This window comes from Oncorhynchus tshawytscha, linkage group LG13, assembly GCF_018296145.1.
Source record: "Oncorhynchus tshawytscha isolate Ot180627B linkage group LG13, Otsh_v2.0, whole genome shotgun sequence".
NCBI classification, from domain to species: Eukaryota; Metazoa; Chordata; class Actinopteri; order Salmoniformes; family Salmonidae; genus Oncorhynchus; species Oncorhynchus tshawytscha.
This window is the reverse complement of record NC_056441.1, coordinates 17,385,909-17,412,621: the sequence shown is the minus strand read 5'-3', so window position 1 is coordinate 17,412,621 and position 26,713 is coordinate 17,385,909. Positions and strand designations below refer to the sequence as shown.

Genomic DNA, 26,713 nt, shown 5'->3' with positions numbered 1-26,713 from the left:
GTCATTGGACATAAACATTACACAAGAAGTGTTGGGCGGCAGGGTAGCTTAGTGGTTAGAGCGTTGGACTAGTAACCGCAAGGTTGCAAGTTCAAACCGAGCTGACAAGGTACAAATCTGTCGTTCTGCCCCTGAACAGGCAGTTAACCCACTGTTTCTAGGCCATCATTGAAAATAAGAATTTGTTCTTAACTGACTTGGCTAGTTCAATAAATGTAAAATAAAAAGTGGAAAAGTGCAGATTCAACCATGAGTGGTTTGGAAGGAATTGGTATCGAAGTGCAAGCATTACAAAGCAAGACTGCTATTCAGTGGAGTGGGTGTGAAGTCTGTGTTTAAGGGTCTCTTCCAAGATTAAAAAGATAAACATTGAGTCCAGCATTACTTCTGCCGTGTTCAAAACAACTGGACACTCAGAACGGATAATTTTTTTTTTTAAACGAGCTCCAACTGGGAAAATACGTTTTAAATGATCATCCAATTCGGAATTCCAAATCGGGAACTCTGACCGCTTTCTAGAGCTCCGACCTGAAGATCACTGACATCACGATTAGACCTTGTTTTTTTCCGAGTTCCCAGTTGTCTTGAAAGCACCATAAATCCAGAGAATGCCAGACTTTGATGAAGTTTGATGACAAAATTTGCCCATGAACGATGGCCACACCACCTTCCTGTTCAAGTGAGCACAACAAAACAAGGTGAGTCCAAAAATGTCTTGTATTCTGCTGCATAAATTACGTAATACAACAGGAAGATATGTTTACTGTAGCTAAGAAGGTAATACTAAGTGTATGTTTTGTAGTAAGTTGTTAGTAGCCCATGTGCCTCACCCTAATAATTTGGTCCCATAACTAAGCCTATTGTTCTGATTTGGTGGTGCACATTTAGCCTATAAAGCCTGTTTTAGAGAAATATCATTAAATATTGTAAGAGCTTTCATTGTCTGCTTATATGCCCCCTTCATTTATCCTACGGTTCTGACTTGGTGTACAGGGAGAATACTGTAAGAACGGCCCATGTTCTGAATTCTCTCACTGTACATTTCAGAAGTGCTAAAGAAATAGTTCTATTTACTACGTCCATCCGAGCTCACTCATTAATGTCTTAATCGAAATCACGGATTGCCTCTTACCTGCTCGTCGTCCCCTTTGCCATAGTTTCTACATCTCAATTGTCAGTACAAACCATATTTGTTTAAGTTAGTCAGCCATATCAGCTATGTTTTTTTAAAGGCAGTAAATGAGGCTGAATGAACTGTTTCCCTGCCAGACAATGCTCCGCTGATAGCTAGCTGTAGCAGTGGTAAGGTGTTGGAACTGCAATTGAGAGTGTTGTATCATATCTGGTGTCCACATACTTTTGGTAATGTGTCTATGGAGCATGCTGAACTGGAATCTGTAGTTTGGTTCTCTAAAGCCAGTACAAACTTCAGCTAACTTTAGCCCCAACTGTGTTCAGTGGTCAGTTACTGCAACAGTGTAGTAGTGTCAAAAATCCAACTTTAAATTATATTTAAATCCGGTTACTTGTTTCATCACTTGTAACCCCCCTACTCCCAAGACACATGCAGATCGTTAGGCTACAGACATTACCAGTATATTCACAAACAGTGGTTAGTTCACAATCTTCATTTGAATCTTTCCAGAACAAAATTACATTTTTAGATTGGTTTGAAATGATGGCTTTTATAATAACTAAATGACTACAATTCAGTACATTCGTGCAACAAATGTAAATTATATGCACATTAGAGAATGGGCAGTGGGATGTACAGTTAAACACTGATAAATCTAATATTTGAACATTTTCTAAAAGTAACACATTGTTATGCTTGTGAAAGTCTGCAAAGATATTTACTGAATTTGATTTCCAAAACCATTAGACCCGTTTAACTTCAAAGCAGTTCTATTTGGCCCAGTTCCATTTTAGTTCCTAGCCCCATTTCGCTTTGGAGTTCACAGATCTGAAAAGACTAGGGGAAGAAGCTAGGGATTGAAATGGGAAAGGACCTTACTATCACGCTCACACCAGGGGTGCATTCATTACAGAAACTGTTTACAGTTTAAAGAACCAAATGGAAGCAAACAGAGCAAAACGAGTGTCTATTGGACATATTCAGGTAGGTCCAGCCCCATTTCGTTCTGTTTAAGAAACGTTTTGCAACAGAATCGGTGGAATGAATACACCCCAGCACTGCCTTAAACACTGCCCCGCCCCAACTTCAAAACACTGAGCTTTATTGCAAACTTTTCTTAATTCTTGCCATTTGCCACATACTTGTGCTTTTCTACTACAAAGTGAACTAAACAGAAAACATATTCATATTTTTCAGCACATCTTACCTATTAACAGTATTACTTTGACAAACTAAAATGTAAAGAAGTTCTCTTGGTTATTGGTATATATCTAAAATCTTTGTGATGCATTTATAAATGTGCTAAATGTATCATTTGTTACTAAAGAACCTCTAAGTAAAAACGCTTGCGCCTGTTCAGGATTATATAACGTTACAGAACATTCAGATAGAAATGTATGGTGTAGAACAGATACTCAATATCCTAACTGACAGACGAGTGTAAGTTCTATTTGTTTTATTTCGCTTCCCTTCTGTAGTACCGACGGTGGGTCTACACGGGGCGTCTGTCCGTCAGCAGGCGGCGACTCTCCTCGTTGGTGGGGAATATGATCTCCCTCAGCCGGCCCATACGACCCCCGATCTCAACATGGACACTGGCATCCTCCACCAGGGACCTCGTCACAGGTCTGTAGACCTTATAGCGCCTAGGGGAGAGAGGGAGGGAAAGAGGAGGACAGAGAAATGGCATAGAGAGGGAGGAGAGAGATCATGAGTAAGGGAAGCTTGGTGATAGACGGAGTGTGTGGAACACTGTGGCTTGACTTACTTGTAGACTATGAAGGCGATGAAGGCAACGATGGCTACCAGGATAGCACTGGAGGAGAGGACAACCTCTGCAGTATGAGGAGCTTTAGACACTACAAAAGGGAGGGTGGTAAGAAAAAAAGGGGAAATGGACAGTGATAGAGAGTTGGATCGAGGAGAGGAAGGGAAATAAGTAGAAAGGAGTGCAAAGACGAGATGTAGGTATGAGACCAGGAGAGAAGGAAAGTACTTTCGTATCAGGTGCAAACTTAGCACAAGCACTATTAAACAAAACCTAGACAGACTCCTTTGGGTCAACAAAGGAGACTGTTTTACCTATTTTATCATGGAGAGAGAAATCCTGACAAAGGAGGATGATATAGCCAACCCCATAAGGAGGAGGAGCTCTACCACGCTCCCATACAGGAAATTCAGCCAAACCACTTGAGGTCAGTACAGGGAGTATGTGCCCTCTGGCGTATATACAGTGGGGAGAACAAGTATTTGATAACCTGCAAAATCGTCAGTGTTTCCTACTTACAAAGCATGTAGAGGTCTGTAGTTTTTATCATAGGTACACTTCAACTGTGAGAGACGGAATCTAAAACAAGAATCCAGAAAATCACTGTATGATTTTTAAGTAATTAAGTTGCAAGACATAAGTATTTGATACATCAGAAAAGCAGAACTTAATATTCGGTACAGAAACCTTTGTTTGCAATTACAGAGATTAAACATTTCCTGTAGTCCTTGACCAGGTTTGCACACACTGCAGCAGGGATTTTGGCCCACTCCTCCATACAGACCTTCTCCAGATCCTTCAGGTTTCGGGGCTGTCGCTGGGCAATATGGACTTTCAGCTCCCTCCAAATATGTTCTATTGAGTTCAGGACTGGAGACTGGCTAGGCCACTCCAGGACCTTGAGATGCTTCTTACGAAACCACTCCTTAGTAGCCCTGGCTGTGTGTTTCGGGTCGTTGTCATGCTGGAAGACCTAGCCACGACCCATCTTCAATGCTCTTACTGAGGGTAGGAGGTTGTTGGCCAAGATCTCGCGATACATGGCCCCATCCATCCTCCCCTCAATACGGTGCAGTCGTCCTGTCCCCTTTGCAGAAAAACATCCCCAAAGAATGATGTTTCCACCTCCATGCTTCACGGTTGGGATTGTGTTCTTGGGGTTGTACTCATCCTTCTTCCTCCAAACACGGCGAGTGGAGTTTAGACCAAAAATCTCTATTTTTGTCTCATCAGACCACGTGACCTTTTCCCAATCTTCTTCTGGATCATCCAAATGCTCTCTAGCAAACTTCAGATGGGCCTGGACATGTACTGGCTTAAGCAGGGGGACACGTCTGGCACTGCAGGATTTGAGTCCCTGGTGGTGTAGTGTGTTACTGATGGTAGGCTTTGTTACTTTGGTCCCAGCTCTCTGCAGGTCATTCACTAGGTCCCCCCGTGTGGTTCTGGGATTTTTGCTCACCGTTCTTGTGATCATTTTGACCCCACGGGGTGAGACCTTGCATGGAGTCCCAGATCGAGGGAGATTATCAGTGGTCTTGTATGTCTTCCATTTCCTAATAATTGCTCCCACAGTTGATTTCTTCAAACCAAGCTGCTTGCCTATTGCAGATTCAGTCTTCCCAGCCTGGTGCAGGTCTACAATTTTGTTTCTGGTGTCCTTTGACAGCTCTTTGGTCTTGGCCATAGTGGAGTTTGGAGTGTGACTGTTTGAGCTTGTGGACAGGTGTCTTTTATACTGATAACAAGTTCAAACAGGTGCCATTAATACAGGTAACGAGTGGAGGACAGAGGAGCCTCTTAAAGAAGAAGTTACAGGTCTGTGAGAGCCAGAAATCTTGCCTGCTTGTAGATGACCAAATACTTATTTTCCACCATAATTTGCAAATTAATTAATTAAAAATCCTACAATGCGATTTTTTTTCTCATTTTGTCTGTCATGGTTGAAGTGTACCTATGATGAAAATTACAGGCCTCTCTCATTTTTTTAAGTGGGAGAACTTGCACAATTGGTGGCTGACTAAATACTTTTTTGCCCCACTGTGTATATATATATATCTCACTATTATTGGATCATATCGACCACCAACATCTGATATCTTGTTTAATGACCATCTAAATGCCATGCTTAAAGAATGAGTTCATAAGAAGGAGATCATCTTCATGGGAAATTTCAATATAAACTGGGAAAACAAAACTTGCAGGAAGAAACTCAGAAATCACAGATTATTTCAACCTGACTCAATCAAATAATACAAGGTCCAACCAGAGTGACACAGTCATCCCAGACTCAAATGTATCTGGTGTTTACTAACAGAACTGATCGAATAACTAAGTCCAGTAACTTACTAACTGGCATATCTGACACAATGTTACATTGGTGGTTAGAAAGCTCACTAAAAAGAGATTTAAGAACCGTATTGCACTGCACTGAGGCTAGGTAACACTGTCACCACCGATAAATCCACGATAATCGAGAATTTCAATAAGCATTTCTCTACGTCTGGCCTTGCCTTCCTCCTGGCTACCCCAACCAACAGCTCCGCACCCCCCGCAGCTACTTGCCCAAGCCTCCCCAGCTTCTCCTTCACCCAAATCCAGATCGCAGATGCTCTGAAAGAGCTGCAAAACCTGGACCCGTACAAATCAGTTGGGCTTGACAATCTGGACCCTCTCTTTTTAAAATTATCCGCCGCCATTGTTGCAACCCCTATTACCAGTCTGTTCAACCTCTCTTTCGTATCGTCAGATCACTAAAGATTGGAAAGCTGCCGCGGTCATCCCCCTCTTCAAAGGGGGTGACACTCTAGACCCAAACTGTTATAGACCTATATCCATCCTGCCCTGCCTTTCTAAAGTCTTCGAAAGCCAAGTTAATAAACAGATCACTGACCATTTTGAATCCCACCGTACCTTCTTCGCTGTGCAATCCGGTTTCCGAGCTGGTCACGGGTGCACCTCTGCCACGCTCAAGGTACTAAACGATATCATAACCGCCATCGATAAAAGACAGTACTGTCAAATCAAATCAAATCAAATTGTATTTCTCACATACACATGGTTAGCAGATGTTAATGCGAGTGTAGCGAAATGCTTGTGCTTCTAGTTCCGACAATGCAGTAATAACGAACAAGTAATCTAACTAACAATTCCAAAAAAACCTACTGTCTTATACACAGTGTAAGGGGATAAAGAATATGTACATAAGGATATATGAATGAGTGATGGTACAGAGCAGCATAGGCAAGATAGAGCACTTCCGGCGCCGACAGAGATGGCCGCCTCGCTTAATATGCAGTTTTTTGTTTTTTTTACGTGTTATTTCTTACACTAGTACCCCAGGTCATCTTAGGTTTCATTACATACAGCCGAGAAGAACTATTGAATATAAGATCAGCGTCAACTCACCATCAGTACGACCAAGAATATGTTTTTCGCGATGCGGATCCTGTGTTCTGCCTTACAACCAGTGCCACGGAATGGTTCCCATGCAGCGACCCAAAAAAACGACTCAGAAAAAGAGGGAAACGAAGCGGTCTTCTGGTCAGACTCCGGAGACGGGCACATCGTGCACCACTCCCTAGCATTCTTCTTGCCAATGTCCAGTCTCTTGACAACAAGGTTGATGAAATCCGAGCAAGGGTAGCATTCCAGAGGGACATCAGAGACTGTAACGTTCTCTGCTTCACGGAAACATGGCTAACTGGAGAGACGCAGTCTTCATCGACCTGGCCAAGGCTTTTGACTCTGTTAATCACCGTATTCTTATCGGCAGACTCAACAGCCTTGGTTTCTCAAATGACTGCCTCGCATGGTTCACCAACTACTTCTCAGGCAGAGTTCAGTGTGTCAAATCGGAGGGCCTGTTATTCGGACCTCTGGCAGGCTCTATGGGGGTACCACAGGGTTCAATTCTCGGGCCGACTCTTTTCTCTGTATATATCAACAATGTCGCTCTTGCTGTGGGTGATTCCCTGATCCACCTCTACGCAGACGACACCATTCTGTATACATCTGGCCCTTCTTTGGACACTGTGTTAACTAACCTCCAAACGAGCTTCAATGCCATACAACACTCCAACGCTCATCTATCACTACACAGTGTTAATTTGCTAAACTGTAATTACTTCGCCACTATGGCCTATTTATTGCCTTCTCACGCCATTTGCACACACTGTATATAGACTCTTTTTTCCCCCCCTATTGTGTTATTGACTGTACGCTTGTTTGTTACATGTGTAACTCTGTGTTGTTTGTGTCGCACTTCTTTGCTTTATCTTGGCCAGGTCGCAGTTGTAAATGAGAACTTGTTCTCAACTAGCTTACCTGGTTAAATAAAAGGTGAAATAAGAAATACATTTGAAAAATATTAACGTGCAACAGTAAGATAAAAAAATCCAGAAAAGTGAGCAGAGTGACTACGATGCAGCTATAAATCAAATTGACTGGTCTGATCTGTTAAGCAATGAATGCCCAGAGTTTGGATACAAAGCATTTCTTTGCTATTGACAACGTGGATAACTCTTTTACTAGGAAATTTCAACGTAAGCCAAGACGGAAAACCTCTCTACCATGGCTCAATGAGGACCTCTGGAGGCAGATGAGAGAATGGGATTGTTCCTTGAAAAAAGCATAGAAGTCTGGTAAGAATGATGACACGTACATTTGCATCACTGAGAAATAAGGTGGTTAGGAATATAAAAAATGCAAAAGCAGAGTTCTTTCTTAGAGTGATCAATGAAGCAAAAGGTAATGGCAAAGTGATTTGGGAAAATCTCAACAAACTAACAGGGAGAGGGGCTGCAAAGTCCAAAAATCATCCTGAATTAAAGGTTAATGGGATTCTAATTCAAGACTCCAATTTCATATCCACCATCTTCAACAAAAAAATTTGTTAACTGTCAGGGAACTGGCTCAAAGATTCTCAACCAAGACCACAGTTCTCACTCCCATAGAAGATAATAAACCAATATTCAGAATTCCTGAAATCTCAGCATCAGCAGTGGACAGTATTATTAGCTTCTTGAGCTCTAGAACAAAATATGTATTTGGTCTAGACACTGTATTACTAAAGAGAACAAATATTCTCTGATTGCCCCTATTGTACATCTAGTTAATCTGTCCATCAAATGTGGGTTCTTCCCCAACGCTTGGAAGTCTGCTGCAGTGATACCTGTGTCATGACGTTGCTCTGTTGGTGAGGTTTATGACCTCCACAAATACCTTTCCCCCTTTTCTCTCTACAGATTGGACTCTTGGAAAGCCCTTTGTTAACAGAGAGAGTCTGGTAACATCAAACGGTTGGGGAATGGAACCATATTTCAGTAATCCAACCAGTTGACAATATATGTTGGTACTTAAAGAATATGATGTCAGATCAGTTGTAGTCTGAGACATTATTACTGATGATAGGATGACAAGTCTACACACACTACACACACTAGTTGTCAGATTCACCTGGAATTGTTGTGCAATTTAAATGTTTAAATATGAAACTATTTGTGAAAAGATGAAATGTAATTTTAGCTTCTAAATGAAATAATTGTTTTCATAAGTGAACTATGCTCACTCAGTGGCCCCACCCAAGTGAACAGACATTGGTTGTGAACTATGAAACACGCCCTTCTCTCCACCACTACAAAAGCCCATTGGCGAAAGTCAACCTTGTGTTCCCGATGACGTCAGGAAGGCTGTCCATACGCTTAAAAGGGCTGATTTCAACTACAGAACTAAGCCAACCTCAGCCTGAGCTCTGGTTGCGAATGGTTGACCGACTACATCCTAACAAAATTAACATTGTATTCCCGGTGACGTGAGGACTGATGTCTATATGTTTAGAAGGGATAAAGTCAACGTGGAGGTGACGATCGACACGCCCGGAAGGATGAATTTCGACTATACCAGCCAGAATATAGCATGAGCTTATAGTATGGCAGCTTGGTATGAATTTTGAACTCTTATCCACTAAAGAAGTGATACATCCTAGACGTCGAGTAAACAGCAGCAGCTGTAAACGTGGGCTAGGAAAGGACGGACAATCTCTTGAGAAAGACAGGGTACTACAACGTATACATTCTACCACACGACGACGGTACTACAACGTATCCGTTCTACCACAACATATTCTTCAAAGGACAAAAGAGATCTCTGCTGGGCAACCCAGCCTTCCATCTACAACCAATCTATCGAAGTGCAGCTCAGAGTAAATATTTATTGTATTTTCCTTTTACAAATGGGTGGTTATTTGGAATGCATAAGATTCTGTATTTATGATAGCATAGCTTCATAAGACCCAATCCTTTTGTTACTCAGTCTTCCCGTGCTTTCATTCAAACCCAACCCCCTTTCTTTGCGTAACCAGCCATCATGTCGGTTCCGTCCACTGGGGACGTTTTCTTGTATGACAATTAGTAATCAATGTATAATCCATCCTGTGTATATGTAATTTTGTGATTATTTAGGTATTTAGTAATGAAAAATAAACCAAGTTTTGTATTGCTGATTCAACTTGTTAGCCAGGGTTTGTGAAGATAATCAAGAATTTTACGACGTTCAGATGAGACTGAATAAGGTGACGATTAATAATTGACTGCTATTGATATAAAAGATTACCAGGTCCTTAAGAGTTTATTCAGAAGACAACACCTCTATAAACATTCTTCCGTGGTGCCCCGACTTCCTAGTTAATTACATTTACATGATTTGTTTAATCAGGTAATATTAATTAGAGAAATTATTTGATAAAATAGCATGTCATATCACTTAATCCGGCATAGCAAAGACAAGACACCCGTTTTAAAATCTGTTGACCCAACACTGGTGGAAAATTACCGACCTATAAGCATGCTTCCAGTGCTATCAAAAGTAGCTGAAAGATGGATGGCTGATCATCTGACTGATCACCTCATTCAGGGCAACTCCATACATCAAATGCAATTTGGATTCAGAACTAACGCTTCTACCGAAACAGCCAATTGCTATTTTCTGGAGTGAATAAAATCTAAACTGGACATAGGTGGTGATGTCAGTCTTTTTGGATCTTAAAAAGGCCTCTGATACTGTGAATCATGAGGTCCTCCTATCCAAACTATCCTCCCTTAATGTGTCCACTGAAGTCATTAGTTGGATGTATTCCTATCTGGCAAACAGAAGTCAAAGGGTTCGTCTGGGTGACACTCAAGTCGGACTCTCTTTACTATAACACTGGGGCCCCAGAAGGGTCAATATTAGCCCTCCTTCTGTTTACCATCTATATAAATGAAAAATCTCCCACTTGTTTGCCTACAAGTTAACACGCAGGTGTTCGCCTTAGCAATCTCACTAGGATAAAGACCTCCTCCATTCCTGTCATTATTGAAAGAGATCGTGATACCGCACATCTCAAAATAGGGCTACTTAATGTTAGATCCCTTACTTCAAAGGCAATTATAGTCAATGAACTAATCACTGATCATAATCTTGATGTGAGTGGCCTGACTGAAACATGGCTTAAGCCTGATGAATTTACTGTGTTAAATGAGGCCTCACCTCCTGGCTACAATAGTGACCATATCCCCCGTTCATCCCGCAAAGGCGGAGGTGTTGCTAACATTTACGATAGCAAATTTACATCAAAAAAATGAAGTTTTCGTCTTTTGAGCTTCTAGTCAAGAAATCTATGCAGCCTACTCAATCACTTTATTTAGCTACTGTTTACAGGCCTCCTGGGCCATATACAGCGTTCCTCATTGAGTTCCCTGAATTCCTATCGTGACTTTAATATTCACATGGAAAAGTCCACAGACCCACTCCAAAATGCCTTTGGAGCCATCATCGACTCAGTGGGTTTTGTCCAACATGTTTCTGGACTTACTCACTGTCACAGTCATACTCTGGACCTAGTTTTGTCCCATGGAATAAATGTTGTGGATCTTAATGTTTTTCCTCATAATCCTGGACTATCGGACCACCATTTTATTACGTTTGTAATTGCAACAAATAATCTGCTCAGACCCCAACCAAGGAACATCAAAAGTCGTGCTATAAATTCACAGACAACACAAAGATTCCTTGATGTCCTTCCAGACTCCCTCTGTCTACCCAAGGACGTCAGAGGACAAAAATCAGTTAACCACCTAACTGAGGAACTCAATTTAACCTTGCGCAATACCCTAGATGCAGTTGCACCCCTAAAAACTAAAAACATTTCTCATAAGAAACTAGCTCCCTGGTATACAGAAAATACCCGAGCTCTGAGGCAAGCTTCCAGAAAATTGGAAAGGCGCCACACCAAACTGGAAGCCTTCCGACTAGCTTGGAAAGACAGTACCGTGCAGTATTGAAGAGCCCTTACTGCTGCTCGATCATACTATTTTTCCAATTTAATTGAGGAAAATAAGGAACAATCCGATACTGTCGCAAAGCTAACTAAAAAGCAGCATTCCCCAAGAGAGGATGGCTTTCACTTCAGCAGTAATAAATTCATGAACTTCTTTGAGGAAAAGATCATGATTATTAGAAAGCAAATTACGGACTTCTCGTTAAATCTGCATATTCCTTCAAAGCTCAGTTGTCCTGAGTCTGCACAACTCTGCCAGGACCTAGGATCAAGAGAGACACTTAAGTGTTTTAGTACTATATCTCTTGACACAATGATGAAAATAATCATGGCTTCTAAACCTTCAACCTGCATACTGGACCCTATTCTAACTAAACTACTGAAAGAGCTGCTTCCTGTGCTTGGCCCACCTATGTTGAACATAATAAACGTCTCACATCCACCAGATGTGTACCAAACTCACTAAAAGTGGCAGTAATAAAGCCTCTCTTGAAAAAGCCAAACCTTGACCCAGAAAATATAAAAAACTATTGGCCTATATTGAATCTTCCATTCCTCTCAAAAATTTTAGAAAAGGCTGTTGCGCAGCAACTCACTGCATTCCTGAAGACAAACAATGTATACGAAATGCTTCAGTCTGGTTTTAGACCCCATCATAGCACTGAGACGGCACTTGTGAAGGTGGTAAATTACCTTTTAATGGCATCAGACCGAGGCTCTGCATCTGTCCTCGTGCTCCTAGACTTTAGTGCTGCTTTTGATACCGTCGATCACCACATTATTTTGGAGAGATTGGAAACCCAAATTGGTCTACAAGGACAAATTCTGGCCTGGTTTAGATCTTATCTGTAAGAAAGATATCAGTTTGTCTCTGTGAATGGTTTGTCCTCTGACAAATCAACTTTACATTTCGGTGTTCCTCAAGGTTACGTTTTAGGACCACTATCGTTTTCACTATATATTTTACCTCTTGGGGATGTCATTTGAAAACATAATGTTTACTTCAACTGCTATGCAGATGACACACAGCTGTACATTTCAATGAAACATGGTGAAGCCCCCAAATTTCCCTCGCTAGAAGCCTGTGTTTCAGACATAAGGAAGTAGTTGGCTGCAAACTTTCTACTTTTAAACTCGGACAAAACAGAGATGCTTGTTCTAGGTCCCAAGAAACAAAGAGATCTTCTGTTGAATCTGACAATTAATCTTAATGGTTGTACAGTCGTCTCAAATAAAACTGTGAAGGACCTCGACGTTACTCTGGACCCTGATCTCTCTTTTGACGAACATATCAAGACTGTCTCAAGGACAGCTTTTTTCCCCATCTACGTAACATTGCAAAAATCAGAGACTTTCTGTCCAAAAATGATGCAGAAAAATTAATCCATGCTTTTGTTACTTCTAGGTTAGACTACCGCAATGCTCTACTTTCCGGCTACCCGGATAAAACACTAAATAAACTTCAGTTAGTGCTAAATACTAGAACCAAAACATTTGATCATATTACTCCAGTGCTAGCCTCCCTACACTGGCTTCCTGTCAACAGCTGGAGGCACGGCTTTCTCCTATAGAGCTCAATTTTTATGGAATGGTCTGCCTACCCATGTGAGAGACGGAAACTCGGTCTCAACCTAAGTCTTTACTGAAGACTCATCTCTTCAGTGGGTCATATGATTGAGTGTAGTCTGGCCCACGAGTGTGAAGGTAAACGGAAAGGCTCTGGAGCAAAGAACCGCCCTTGCTGTCTCTGCCTGGCCGGTTCCCCTCTTTCCACTGGGATTCTCTGCCTCTAACCCTATTACAGGGGCTGAGTCACTGGCTTACTGGTGCTCTTTCATGCCGTCCCTAGGAGGGGTGCGTCACTTGAGTGGGTTAATTAAGTCATGGATGTGATGTTTCAGTCTGGGTTGGCGCCCCTTCTTGGGTTGTGCCGTGGCGGAGATCTTCGTGGGCTATACTAGGCCTTGTCTCAGGATGGTAAGTTGGTGGTTGAAGATATCCCTCTAGTGGTGTGGGGGCTGTGCTTTGGCAAACTGGGTGGGGTTATATCCTTCCTGTTTGGCCCTGTCCGGGGGTATCATCGGATGGGGCCCACAGTGTCTCCTGACCCCTCCTGTGTCAGCCTCCAGTATTTATGCTGCAGTAGTTTATGTGTCCTAGGGTCCTGGACTTATGTGTCGGGGGCTAGGGTCAGTTTGTTGTATCTGGAACTTTGAGATACTGATGTACTCATTTGATTTGATTTTGATTAGCTGTCTTATGTACAAAAACAATTGACAACTGGTTGTTAACAAGTTAACTTTAGCTATGGTACATGTTTCTAAATGGATGACTAATTCTTGCCTGCATTTAAATATCAAGACTGTTTGTATGTACTTCTCTAAGAAATCCATTGATTTTTCCCAACGAGCTGCTCTTGTTAATGGGGAGAATCTGAAAGTTGTGTCTAACTTCAGGTATCTTGGTGTCATTTTGGACTCCAACTTGACATTTAAGAAACATGTGAAGAAGGTGGTTAACATTGTCAAGTTTGGATTATCCAACTTTAGGTTTATAAGACCTTTCCTTCCTCTGGAGAATGCCAAACTATATATGCATGCTGTGATCTTCTCACATCTGAGATATTGCCTCACATGCTGGTCACAAGCAGGACCTACTAGTCTGAAACCAATTGAATCACTCTACAAACAAACACTTACGATTTTTTATAACAAACCAAACAGTTACCACCATTGTCATTGACAAACATAATTAATTTAGTCTGGATAGCTTTAAGCAGCACTTAGATGCAAGCCTTGTCTTTAAGATGCTCCATGGTCTTGCCCCTCCACCCCTATGCCGGCATATCTTGCTCAAGGAAAGCACCTCCAGGATAACAAGGGTAGTAACTAGAGGGAATTGTGTTGTCCCTTTTCCACACAGTAACATCTCTGTTAGAGCTACAATATGGACTTGAGAAGCTGCACTGATTATTGTACTTTTAATTTTGAATTGAAAACATGGCTAAAATCTATCCAAACCTGTACGCATGAGTTATCTGTGCTACCTCATATGTGAGATGACAGTTGATAATAATGTTGTTTTTGTCGTTAGAATGATATATTATTGGATGTAATGTATTTGTATTTTGTATTGTTTTAGTGAGTATTTGTATTGTGGCTGTATAATTGTCCTTAGCTGCCGAGACTACGGGTGTGAATTAGCTTTTGGCTAACCCCAGCACATTTACATGGATGTTGCATTATTGTAATATTGATGTTGATTACTGTGCATTGTTCCCTATAAATGTATTTATTTATTTAAACCTCCAACTACGACTTGGACTTATCCACATGTTTACAACATTGCAGCAGACATTGTACAGTCTGGCATCAGAATGCTGTATCAGATGTGGTTAGCTAATTATGCTAAATACCTATCCAGACATTGTGAGATCTGGCAGACGTGTGTAAAGTAGTCCGCCTGCAACACTGCCAATAGTACCTCAGGGTTTTTCCCTGGGACCTACCGGGTGTGTCAGGGTCAGTGTTGCTAATGGTGATGGTGGCGAGGGCCATACTGCTGGCATCCTCCAGGGTGATGTTGACACAGTAGATCCCCGGCTCCAGGAAGGTCCTCCGCAGGCGCACCTCGCACCCCAAAGACGGAGGCACGTCGTCACACACGATGTTCCTGACCTGGCGGCAGGAGGGGTCCGACACGATGGTGCAGGCTGAGGTGGGAGTGCTACGTGGGGAGAGCAGAAGTAGAGAGGTGGTTATGGGAGATGGATGGGGAAACTATGGAGTGGTTTGTGTGCTAATATTCACAAATTACATTTTTCACTAGTCCCCAAAACATTTCTGAGGGTTGCATTAGCAATGTGTAATTGTATTCCACTCACCTGCCCAGGCACTTGACCAGGAAGCTGATGTCAGTGTTGGTCACCTTGGCAGCAGACACGTCCACGATTCGATTGGCTGGCTGGCTGTTGATTAGGTGCTCTGTGATAGGGTAAAGCCCAAGTGATGTCAATTTCGAGTGCGCGTGAACTCATCAGCCAAATCTGTAATGTACAAGCTTTATATATTTGTATAGACTGATAAGTGATTAACTGAGGGGCTAACTAACTGACTGACTATCTAACTTCACTGATTGTCATCAGTTTGACATCCCATTGTCATGCACCCACCGATGATGGTGATGTTGGTCTGGAAAGTTCCGTAGAGGTAGCGGAAGCAGTCGGTGGCCGCCAGGTGTCTGTGAGGGAGCTGGACCATAGGGGTGGGGACAGCTGGCAGCAGCGAGGTCGGGTTGAACCCCTGGGTCAAATCAGCCACAGTCGAGGGGAGGGGCTCTGTCGTCTGGAAGCCTGTTGTCCCGGGAACAGGTGTTTTGGGGCCCTTGGAGGTGGGTCTGGCAGTAGTGACTGGCACTGGAAACGAGACAGTCGAATTTGGACAGTTTATGTAAACTGAATAGAACTAAACTCACAAGAGAAAACATTTCCTCATACACTCTGGCAGACACTTCTATTCAATACACATTGTAGAGTTAACTCTTACCATAACCATGGGTTATTTCCATTTTGCTAGTGATGGAGTGAGTGCCAGTGGGAGGTGTAGGAGCCGCTGAAGGAGAGAAAAAGAGATAAGATACAACACTCCAAAGATGGACATGAGGCTGTGCTCAATCAGTCCAAAATAAACATGCGCCATCCCCCAACAGTGCATACCTTATTCCAGGCATGTGTGGTAGTAGGTGCAGGTGAAGGTGCAGGTGAAGCTCATTATTGTGTGTACTATGTACATACCTTATTCTAGATTTGTGTGCCTGTAGTATCCTCTGAAGTGAGGTGTGTGACTCGAGTGTGTACCTGTAGTTTGTGGCGAAGTAACACTCATCGGTGTTGGCGGGGGGCACGGGATCTTGATCGCCACCTCCACCATCAGCTTCACGTTAACTTCGCCGACCGCGCTGTAGGCATGCGTGGCCACGTTGCTATGGGTGACCAGCTGGTTGCCTTCCTTGAAGTCCCAGATGTAGTCGACGGCATCGGCAGTCTTCAGGTAGTTACTGGGGTCGTGAACAGACACACTGAACACCACGTCCTCGCCACGCACAAACACGCTCGCCGACAGGTTGGATGCTGCCTTCTGGGAAATATTCACCGCCACTGGGATCTTGTCTGTGAAGGGGTAAGGGTTAATGAGAAACGCTCAGACATGACGCATCCGTTCAGCTATACATTCTCTTCTGTACTTCTGCGTCCCTCTGAGGAAGGACCATCTCATGTGTTAGAGACAGGCTATGGTTGCTTCCAAAATGGCACCCTTTTCGCTACGTACACTTTTAGGGGGGAAAAAAGGAGCTACACTACATGTATGTGGACACCTGCTCATCGAACATCTCATTCCAAAATCATGGGCCTTAATAGTTGGTCCCTCCTTTGCTGCTATAACAGCCTCCACTCTTCTGGGAAGGCTTTCCACTAGATGTTGGAACATTGCTGCAGAGACTTTCTTCCATCCAGCCACAAGAGCATTAGTGAGGTTGGGTACTGATGTTTGACAATTAGGCCTGGCTCGCAGTCAGCGGTCTAATTCATCCTAAAGGTGTTCGATGGGGTTGAGATCAGGGCTCTGTGCAGGCCAGTCAAGTTCTTCCACACTAATCTCAACAAACCATTTCTGTATGGACCTCGCTTTGTGCATTGTCAGCATTGTCATGCTGAAACAGGAAAGGGCTTTCCACAAACTGTTGCCACAAATTTGGAAGAACAGAATTGCCTAGAAAGTAATTGTATGCTGTAGAAGCGTTAAGATTTCCCTTCATTGGAAGTAAGGGGCCTAGCCCGAAACATGAAAAACATCCCCAAACCATTATTCCTCCTCCACCAAACTTTACAGTTGGCACTTTGCATTGGAGCAGGTAGCGTTTTCCTGGCATCCGCCAAACCCAGATTTGTTTGTTGGACTGCCATATGGTGAAGCATGATTCATCACTCAAGAGAACGTGTTTCCACTGCTAGGGCTGTGGTGGTCACAAAATGTTGTCAGCTGGTGATTGTCAAGCAAATAACTGTTGGTATCACTGTAATTTACCGTTAATTAACATGAACACATTTAGCATCTCCACTCATAGCTTGCAAGTCACTGATGCAGAACTTTGGAACATCTACATTAAAAGTCTAATAAAAGGGCCTCCCGGGTGGCGCAGTGGTTAAGGGCGCTGTACTGCAGCGCCAGCTGTGCCACCAGAGCCTGGGTTCTGGTACGCGCCCAGGCTCTGTCGTAACCGGCCGCGACCGGGAGGTCCGTGGGGCGACGCACAATTGGCCTAGTCCGGGTTAGGGAGGGTTTGGCCGGTAGGGATATCCTTGTCTCATCGCGCACCAGCGACTCCTGTGGCGGGCCAGGCGCAGTGCGCGCTAACCAAGGTTGCCAGGTGCATGGTGTTTCCTCTGACACATTGGTGCGGCTGGCTTCTGGGTTGGATGCGCGCTGTGTTAAGAAGCAGTGCGGCTTGGTTGGGTTGTGTATCGGAGGACGCATGACTTTCAACCTTCGTCTCTCCCGACCCCGTACGGCAGTTGTAGCGATGAGCCAAGATAGAAGCTACTAAAAACAATTGGATACCACGAAATTGGGGAGAAAAAAGGGGTAAAATACAAAACAAAAACAAAAAACAAAAACAAAAAAAGTCTAATAAATCCATGTAAATATAGCCTACAACTTTACAATAAATCCATGATTTCTTTTTGACAGGTCTAAAGAAGAAAATGTAGTCTATTTCAGAAGAACAGAATAGCATACTCTGAGTTGTCATAAGTTAGGCCCTGATCTGCTATGCCAAATGGCTGTGGGATACACTAGTTCATTTAGTAGACAATTTGCTTAGAATTCTGTGGCATTATTTTATAGTATGAATAATACAATTGAACAAAGCTGAATAAAATAGAAAGGACATTTTCTCCAAACGATTTGAGGGAGTGTACACATTCTGTGTTGAGCAGTTAATTTAGAGTTATTAATGTAACTTTAGGTGTTCTACAAACGTTGGGCTATATATTTAGATTTTTAATACATTGTAAGGCTGCATGATGATTTGAAAAAAGTTGCTTGAAAGGCATGAGCTCTGCTTTGTTTTTTTTGTACACACTGCATCAGTCACTCATTCACAACTTGACAAGGATTTGATAATGCCTCGAATTCCATGGCGTTATCACCTTTGTGTGGCCGTAATGCACCCTAAGAAAATCCTTGCCTTTTGCAGCCAGTTGACATTGTGCCCTTCTCCCTGAGTGCTGAGCGCTCCGAATCACCTCCCACTCATATGGCTCTCCATCACACGATCGGGTCTTTCTCACAGGCTACAAGTGAAGACAGACACATCGGGGATACAACTGTGCGCTTCCTAATCCAATTCCGAGGTGCAAATGGAAGATATTGGAAGAATTGTCAGCATTTACTTTTCTTCAGCCTACAAGATGAGTAGGCCTAATGAAAAGCAATAAGCACTAGCCTATGTCAATCTACTATTCCCCCATAGTACAAAAGTCAACCTATTCTACTCTGTGTGAGAAATAAATATTCCAAACATAGTCTGGGACAGTTGAGGGATGCAATAGATCCCAAATTAATACAACTACTAGCTTCAAAATCATTTTTATGCAATGTGGCAGACGCAACAGATCAGAACGTTTAGTTTAAAATGTTGATTAACTATTAGGCTATTCTTCACATTATAAGCCCAGCAATGCGCACATGGTAGTAGGCTATAAGGGCAGATGTACCATTAGCAGAAAACACCATTATCAAAGGTGACCACAAATGCAATTATGCATGTAATGCTTTCATTATAAAGGTGCATTTTTATGGTGAAAATTATCTTCCCCAAACTTGAAACTCACACGATGCTTATGCATGCCAGTTAGGCTCTACACCCCTTGTAATGCAGATGAATGTGCTTAATTTGAAGAAGTTATTTGGCCACTTTAGTTGTGATACAAACCTTATCAAAACATGTAGGCTTATGGGCTAGGCTACATGAGGTGTGCCACTATGATTCGAAAAAGTTGCCCAAAAAAAGGCATTGTTTCTTAAGCTGGGCATTGTTCACAAGTGATAATATTTAATTCCCAAGTGATAGGCTAATATTGTCACCCATCAGATTATTCTTGATTTAATCTAGTCTTTACATATATTAAATTATATATGTGTGAAATATATTTTGATTTACAATGGACCATTATCGTGCACCTGTCTCGAAGCAGGGGCAGCAGGAAAGAATACATGTAATCTATACACTTAAATAGCAAATGGAGGACGCTTTTCATATGGTTCATTTTTATGCCAGCCAGGTAGGTTATACTCCGGTTGTAAATATAAGCAATGTGCTTAATATTAGGAAAGTTGAGAAATAAATAGTAGGTCTAGCCTATAGAAAGCTGATGGGATCCTCCTATTTTTAGTCGAGGCCATCACTCATGCTCAACATGACCTCATGGGCTCTCAGGAAGTGTTTGATTCGATTTTTGATTTGATTTGCTTTGATATCAGGGTAATTAGAGGGACAATAGAGTGCTGAGTACCAGGCAGTTATTAAGTTAGTTACTAACGACTAGCAGCAGCATCAGAGCTTGGAGAAGCCTAATTAATTACCATGACTAAACAGTCACTTGGAATTTGACTGCCTTCAAAATCAAATCAAATTAAATTGTATTTGTCACATACACATGGTTAGCAGATGTTAATGCGAGTGTAGCGAAATGCTTGTGCTTCTAGTTCCGACAATGCAGTAATAACCAACAAGTAATCTAACTAACAATTCCAAAACTACTGTCTTATACACAGTGTAAGGGGATAAAGAATATGTACTTAAAAAGATATATGAATGAGTGATGGTACAGAGCAGCATAGGCAAGATACAGTAGATGGTATCGAGTACAGTATATACATATGAGATGAGTATGTAACCAAAGTGGCATAGTTAAAGTGGCTAGTGATACATGTATTACATAAGGATGCAGTAGATGATATGAGTACAGTATATACGTATACATATGAGATGAATAATGTAGGGTATGTAAACATTATATTAGGTAGTATTGTTTAAAGTGGCTAGTGATATATTTTACATCATTTCCCATCAATTCCCATTATTAAAGTGGCTGGAGTTGAGTCAGTGTGTTGGCAGCAGCCACTCAATGTTAGTGGTGGCTGTTTAACAGTCTGATGGCCTTGAGATAGAAGCTGTTTTTCAGTCTCTCGGTCCCAGCTTTGATGCACCTGTACTGACCTCGCCTTCTGGATGATAGCGGGGTGAACAGGCAGTGGCTCGGTGGTTGTTGTCCTTGATGATCTTTATGGCCTTCCTGTAACATCGGGTGGTGTAGGTGTCCTGGAGGGCAGGTAGTTTGCCCCCGGTGATGCGTTGTGCAGACCTCACTACCCTCTGGAGAGCCTTACGGTTGTGGGCGGAGCAGTTGCCGTACCAGGCAGTGATACAGCCCGCCAGGATGCTCTCGATTGTGCATTTGTAGAAGTTTGTGAGTGCTTTTGGTGACAAGCCGAATTTCTTCAGCCTCCTGAGGTTGAAGAGGCGCTGCTGCGCCTTCTTCACGATGCTGTCTGTGTGAGTGGACCAATTCAGTTTGTCTGTGATGTGTATGCCGAGGAACTTAAAACTTACTACCCTCTCCACTACTGTTCCATCGATGTGGATAGGGGGGTGTTCCCTCTGCTGTTTCCTGAAGTCCACAATCATCTCCTTAGTTTTGTTGACGTTGAGTGTGAGGTTATTTTCCTGACACCACACTCCGAGGGCCCTCACCTCCTCCCTGTAGGCCGTCTCGTCGTTGTTGGTAATCAAGCCTACCACTGTTGTGTCGTCCGCAAACTTGATCATTGAGTTGGAGGCGTGCGTGGCCACGCAGTCGTGGGTGAACAGGGAGTACAGGCGAGGGCTCAGAACGCACCCTTGTGGGGCCCCAGTGTTGAGGATCAGCAGGGTGGAGATGTTGTTGCCTACCCTCACCACCTGGGGGCGGCCCGTCAGGAAGTCCAGTAGCCAGTTGCACAGGGCGGGGTCGAGACCCAGGGTCTCGAGCTTGATGACGAGCTTGGAGGGTACTATGGTGTTGAATGCCGAGCTGTAGTCGATGAACAGCATTCTCACATAGGTATTCCTCTTGTCCAGATGGGTTAGGGCAGTGTGCAGTGTGGTTGAGATTGCATCGTCTGTGGACCTATTTGGGCGGTAAGCAAATTGGAGTGGGTCTAGGGTGTCAGGTAGGGTGGAGGTGATATGGTCCTTGACTAGTCTCTCAAAGCACTTCATGATGACGGAAGTGAGTGCTACGGGGCGGTAGTCATTTAGCTCAGTTACCTTAGCTTTCTTGGGAACAGGAACAATGGTGGCCCTCTTGAAGCATGTGGGAACAGCAGACTGGTATAGGGATTGATTGAATATGTCCGTAAACACACCGGCCAGCTGGCCTGCGCATGCTCTGAGGGCGCGGCTGGGGATGCCGTCTGGGCCTGCAGCCTTGTGAGGGTTAACACGTTTAAATGTTTTACTCACCTCGGCTGCAGTGAAGGAGAGTCCGCATGTTTTCGTTGCAGGTCGTGTCAGTGGCACTGTATTGTCCTCAAAGCGGGCAAAAAAGTCATTTAGTCTGCCTGGGAGCAAGACATCCTGGTCCGTGACTGGGCTGGTTTTCTTCTTGTAGTCCGTGATTGACTGTAGACCCTGCCACATACCTCTTGTGTCTGAGCCGTTGAATTGAGATTCTACTTTGTCTCTATACTGACGCTTAGCTTGTTTGATAGCCTTGCGGAGGGAATAGCTGCACTGTTTGTATTCGGTCATGTTACCAGTCACCTTGCCCTGATTAAAAGCAGTGGTTTGCGCTTTCAGTTTCACACGAATGCTGCCATCAATCCACGGTTTCTGGTTAGGGAATGTTTTAATCGTTGCTATGGGAACGACATCTTCAACGCACGTTCTAATGAACTCGCACACCGAATCAGCGTATTCGTCAATGTTGTTATCTGACGCAATACGAAACATATCCCAGTCCACGTGATGGAAGCAGTCTTGGAGTGTGGAATTAGCTTGGTCGGACCAGCGTTGGACAGACCTCAGCATGGGAGCTTCTTGTTTTAGTTTCTGTCTGTAGGCAGGGATCAGCAAAATGGAGTCGTGGTCAGCTTTTCCGAAAGGAGGGCGGGGCAGGGCCTTATATGCATCGCGGAAGTTAGAATAACAATGATCCAAGGTTTTTCCCGCCCTGGTTGCGCAATCGATATGCTGATACAATTTAGGGAGTCTTGTTTTCAGATTAGCCTTGTTAAAATCCCCAGCTACATGACACGTGACCGCCGGTGTGGTGGTAAAACGGTCACTGCAACAGCCCTATCCACTGCTGCAAAGTCCAATGGCGGCAGGCTTTACACCACTCCAGCCGACACTTGGTATTGCGCATGGTGATCTTAGGTTTGTGTGCGGCTTCTCGGCCATGGAAACCCATTTCATGAGACAAAACAGTTATTGTGCTGATGGTGCTTGCAGACGCAGTTTGGAACTCGAAATGAGTGTTGCTACCGAGGTGAGACGTTTTTTCAGCTTCAGCACTCGGCGGTCCCGTTCTGTGAGCTTGTGTGGCCTACCACTTTGCGGCTGAGCCGTTGTTGCTCCTATAAGATTCCATTTCACAATAACAGCACTTACAGTTGACCGGGGCAGCTCTTCAGTATGAGCCCTTCAGTATGGGCCATTCTACTGCCAATTTTTGTCTATGGAGATTGCATGGTTGTATGCTCAATGTTATATACCTGTCAGCAACGGTTGTGGCTGAAATAGCTGAAACCACTAATTGAAAGAGGTGTCCACATACTTTTGAGAATGTAGTGGCCCAGTTGTCTACATTGCAGTGCTAGCTGTGCGACTAGAGAACCTGGTTTGAGTCCAGGCTCGGCCGCGACCGGGAGACCCATGGGACGGCACACAATTGGCTCAGCGTCGTCCGGGTCAGGGGAGGGTTTGGCTGGCAGGGATGTTCCTGTCCAATCGCGTACTAGCGACTCCTGTGGTAGCCAGGGTGCAATGCTGACAGTCGCCAGGTGTACGGTGCTTCCTCCCACACATTGGTGCGGCTGGCTTCCAGGTTAAGCGGGCGTTGTATCAAGAAGCAGTGTGGCTTGGCTGGGTTGGGTTTCGGAGGACACACAGCTCTCGACCTTCGCCTCTCCCGAGTCTGTACGGGAGTTGCAGCGATGGGACAGGACAGTAACTACCAATTGGATATCATGAAATTGGGGTAAAATAATACATTTTTAAAAAGAATGTAGCGTATAAAGAACTTAAAAAGGTTATTTGTCTGTCCCCATAGGAGAACCCTTTGAAGAACCCTAGGTAGAAAGAACCCTTTTGGGTTCCGTATAGAACCCTTCTCACAGAAGGATCCTACCTAGAACCGAAAAGGGTTTTAATTAGAAACAAAAAGGGTTCTCCTATGGGGACAACCGAAGAATCTCTGAAACCCTTTTTCTAAGAGTGTAGTGCACTACATAGTACATTACAGCCATAGGGGTCTGATCAAAATTAGTGCACTATATAGGGAATATGGTGCCTTTTGGAACACACCGTCGGCCTTTGTTCCAATCAACAAAATTCTTGACTGTCAATTTTTTTTTTAATAAGTGAAAGCAAAAAAACACTAAAGCTCCACCTGACTAAGGGCTTGGTGTCCTATAAGATGTACAAGGGGAAGAAACAATAGTAGATGGGAGGAAGAAGGGATGTGGATTGAGACCCGTTCCATTGATGCTTTGGGAGTAGACATGAAGTGTATACAGGGGACTCACCTGTGACGAAGAAGACGGTCTTGTCTGTGGCCAGGGGGCTGTACTTCCTGCGCTCACGTTTCCTGTACACCATGACTTCTATCAGCTCCGGCCCCTGAGTGATGTCACTGGTGTTCACTGTCAGGGTGGAAGAGGAGCCATCGCACGTCTCAGAGTACTGACCTGAGAGAGGGATGGAGGGAGTGAGGGAGAGAGAGAGAGAGAGATGGAGGGAGGGAGGTGGAGAGGGAGGGCAGAGAGAGTTACAGCAATAGCAGATCTCGATCTCTCTCAGCACCTGCCGCCTCACCTTTCCCCACCTTTAAAGCTGCAATATGAAACTTTTTAGAACTGTGAGTTACAGATCTGTCATTCTTATTGAAAGCAAGAAGCAGATTTGTTCAACGTGCACTATTTATATGCTTTGTTTTTGCGTCTTTTACTTTTGGTTTTGTACACCAGCTTCAAACAGCTGAAAATACTATATTTTGGTTATGGAAAATATATTTCACCTTGGTTTAGATGGTATAATGATTCTCCACACTGTTGTTTTGTCACATTAATTGAAATAATTCATTTGTCACATTAATTGAAAGGGGGATATCTAGTCAGTTGTACAACTGAATGTCTTCAACTGAAACGTGTCTTCTGCATTTAACCCAACCCCTCTGAATCAGAGAGGTGCAGGGGGCTGCCTTAATCGACATCCACGTTTTCGGTGCCCAGGGAACAGTGGGTTAACTGCCTTGCATGAGGGGCAGAACAACATATTTTTACCTTGTCAGCTCGGGGATTCGATCCAGCAATCTTTCGGTTACTGGCCCAATGCTCTAACCTAGGCAAACTATTCGAATTTTAGCATCCAGGAAATGGCAGAGCGATTTCTGCATAGTGCATCTTTGATAGAGCACATATAATTGAAGACATTGTGCGTGCATGTGTGTGTTTATGACTGTGTGCATGAGTATGTCCGTGTCTGATTGTGTTTGAGTGAGACTTACCCATGGAGTGCCATACGTAGACGTAGCCCTTGTGTCTCCAGTCGCTGCTCTGAGGGAAGGGTTTCCCGTCTGGGAAGACGTTACATCTCTTCAGGTCAGTACACTTTCCAAAGCCATAGTCATCCAGCCAGGAGGTCCAGTTAAACACATAGCCATGCTTCAGCTGACCGTTAGCTGACCAGGAGAGGGGAGAGTTAGTCAATACAGAAGTTATCAGATATTGTCCTTTTTGTGGCACGCAAATGTGTGTGCGTGCACGTAGAGTGGTTTGTGGGAAGCACCTGAGGCCTCCAGCTCCACACCATCCGGACAATGCTCATCCCACACCAGCTCCCCATTGGCATCCTCCTTCTGACAAGGTGGGTACTCTAGCTTGGCCGTAAATGACACCATAGAGCCAATGATCGCAGGACTGTCACTGGTCAGGCGAACTTTGATGGGCTGACCTGGATAGGTGTGTGAAAATAGTGGAGAGCTAAATGTTTTAAAGGAGGAACATCATAAACTTTCCCTGCATAATTTGACAAGGTCAGTGGTGGTGCTCACCTTTCCTCCGCGTTAGTTCCTTGGGACTGAAGGGTGGGTAAAGATAGTCATCCCATGAGTTACTGTCTGGGTTCCAACCAGGGATCGGTGGAAACTTCATCGATACTGAATGCTTATGAGGGAACATGTCTCCGTAAGCTGAGAGAGAGAGTAAATGTTTGTTTTGAAATGTATAGACTAAAATGGTACTTTTAAAAACGTATATTGGAAAATGCTGCCTAATGTGAGCGCTCTAATGTAAGCTTATTGTATGAATTCGTTGAAACCAGCCTATTTCCCTAACCATAATAAACGGTCATATTCTAGACACAGACTACAATAGATATTGTGTTCAAAAATGTTTTGTATACTGTTGGAAAACCTATCGAGGAAACCATATTCACAAGACGCATCTACTAGTGCACGCGCGTAAATGGCATAATTGGGCTCATGGGACTGAGACTGACAAGACAAGCGCGTGGATACTGGCAACGCAATAACAGCTCGCGCACCTCTCTGACATTCTTAGAGGATGACCAAGGTCAGATGAAAACTATTAGTCCGAAGCGTTCATTTTTACTTGAAAAACGTAATTTGTAAACGGAGAAAAATTACAATACATTTCAATTCCATGCATAGCCCATGTGAAATTATTTCGACCTATAGCCTAGTCATTTGAAAGAGTTGACTGATTGCATATTAAACCTTTATAGGCTAAATGGAAAAAATATACAACGATCCGCATAACAAGTATCAACAAGAATGTAGGCTTACAATCATCCCTATATTATTTAAATTCTTCATTTGACAACAAATTATGCTTAATCTGCATCCAAGCATCCTATACCACAAACCTGATTGATAGGTACAGCTGAGATTCCAAAAGCAACTAAAACTTTACTTACTTTTGAGTCCATTTGCTTGACAAACGAAAAAAGTGCAAGCCAGAACACAGACATAATGTAAACGTCCCATTTCTACCTGGATAAAAAGCTGCAACTATATTCACACAACCCCAAAGGTATTGCTGCTCACACGGACCTCACCAAACACAGAACTGCTCCCACGCGCACCTATTCTCCCTTCCTTCCCCCGCGTGCCCGGAGTTCCATCATTTAATAGAGGGATGCATGCACGCGC

At 43.5% G+C, this 26,713-nt stretch overlaps 1 protein-coding gene across 2 annotated transcripts; it reads right to left on the bottom strand.

The window, feature by feature from the left end:
* Positions 1-1,665: 1,665 nt before the first annotated feature.
* Positions 1,666-26,713, bottom strand: gpnmb (glycoprotein (transmembrane) nmb). Of its 2 annotated transcripts, none has more exons than XM_024440981.2 (12): positions 26,615-26,713; positions 25,595-25,732; positions 25,330-25,494; positions 25,049-25,222; positions 24,069-24,230; positions 16,076-16,387; positions 15,765-15,830; positions 15,392-15,634; positions 15,104-15,203; positions 14,729-14,946; positions 2,904-2,994; positions 1,666-2,781 (listed from the first exon to the last, which is right to left on the bottom strand). In XM_024440981.2, exons 2-12 carry the CDS (start codon positions 25,719-25,721, stop codon positions 2,628-2,630), a joined length of 1,812 nt encoding a protein of 603 aa, XP_024296749.1. In that variant the 5' UTR covers positions 25,722-25,732; positions 26,615-26,713; the 3' UTR covers positions 1,666-2,627. The 2 variants fall into 2 exon arrangements, with proteins under 2 accessions (XP_024296749.1, XP_024296748.1); XM_024440980.2 differs by having other exon boundaries at positions 26,479-26,683.

What these genes read in the sequence shown, in the direction of transcription:
- gpnmb (XM_024440980.2), bottom strand. Translation starts at nt 26,548, where the DNA reads ATGGGACGTTTACATTATGTCTGTGTTCTGGCTTGCACTTTTTTCGTT. An exon ending in TACTTCGCCACAAACTACAG is followed by an intron (nt 15,831 to 16,075) that starts GTACACACTCGA and finishes TCTCTCCTTCAG; the next exon opens with CGGCTCCTACACCTCCCACT. An exon ending in GACCAACATCACCATCATCG is followed by an intron (nt 15,204 to 15,391) that starts GTGGGTGCATGA and finishes ACCCTATCACAG; the next exon opens with AGCACCTAATCAACAGCCAG.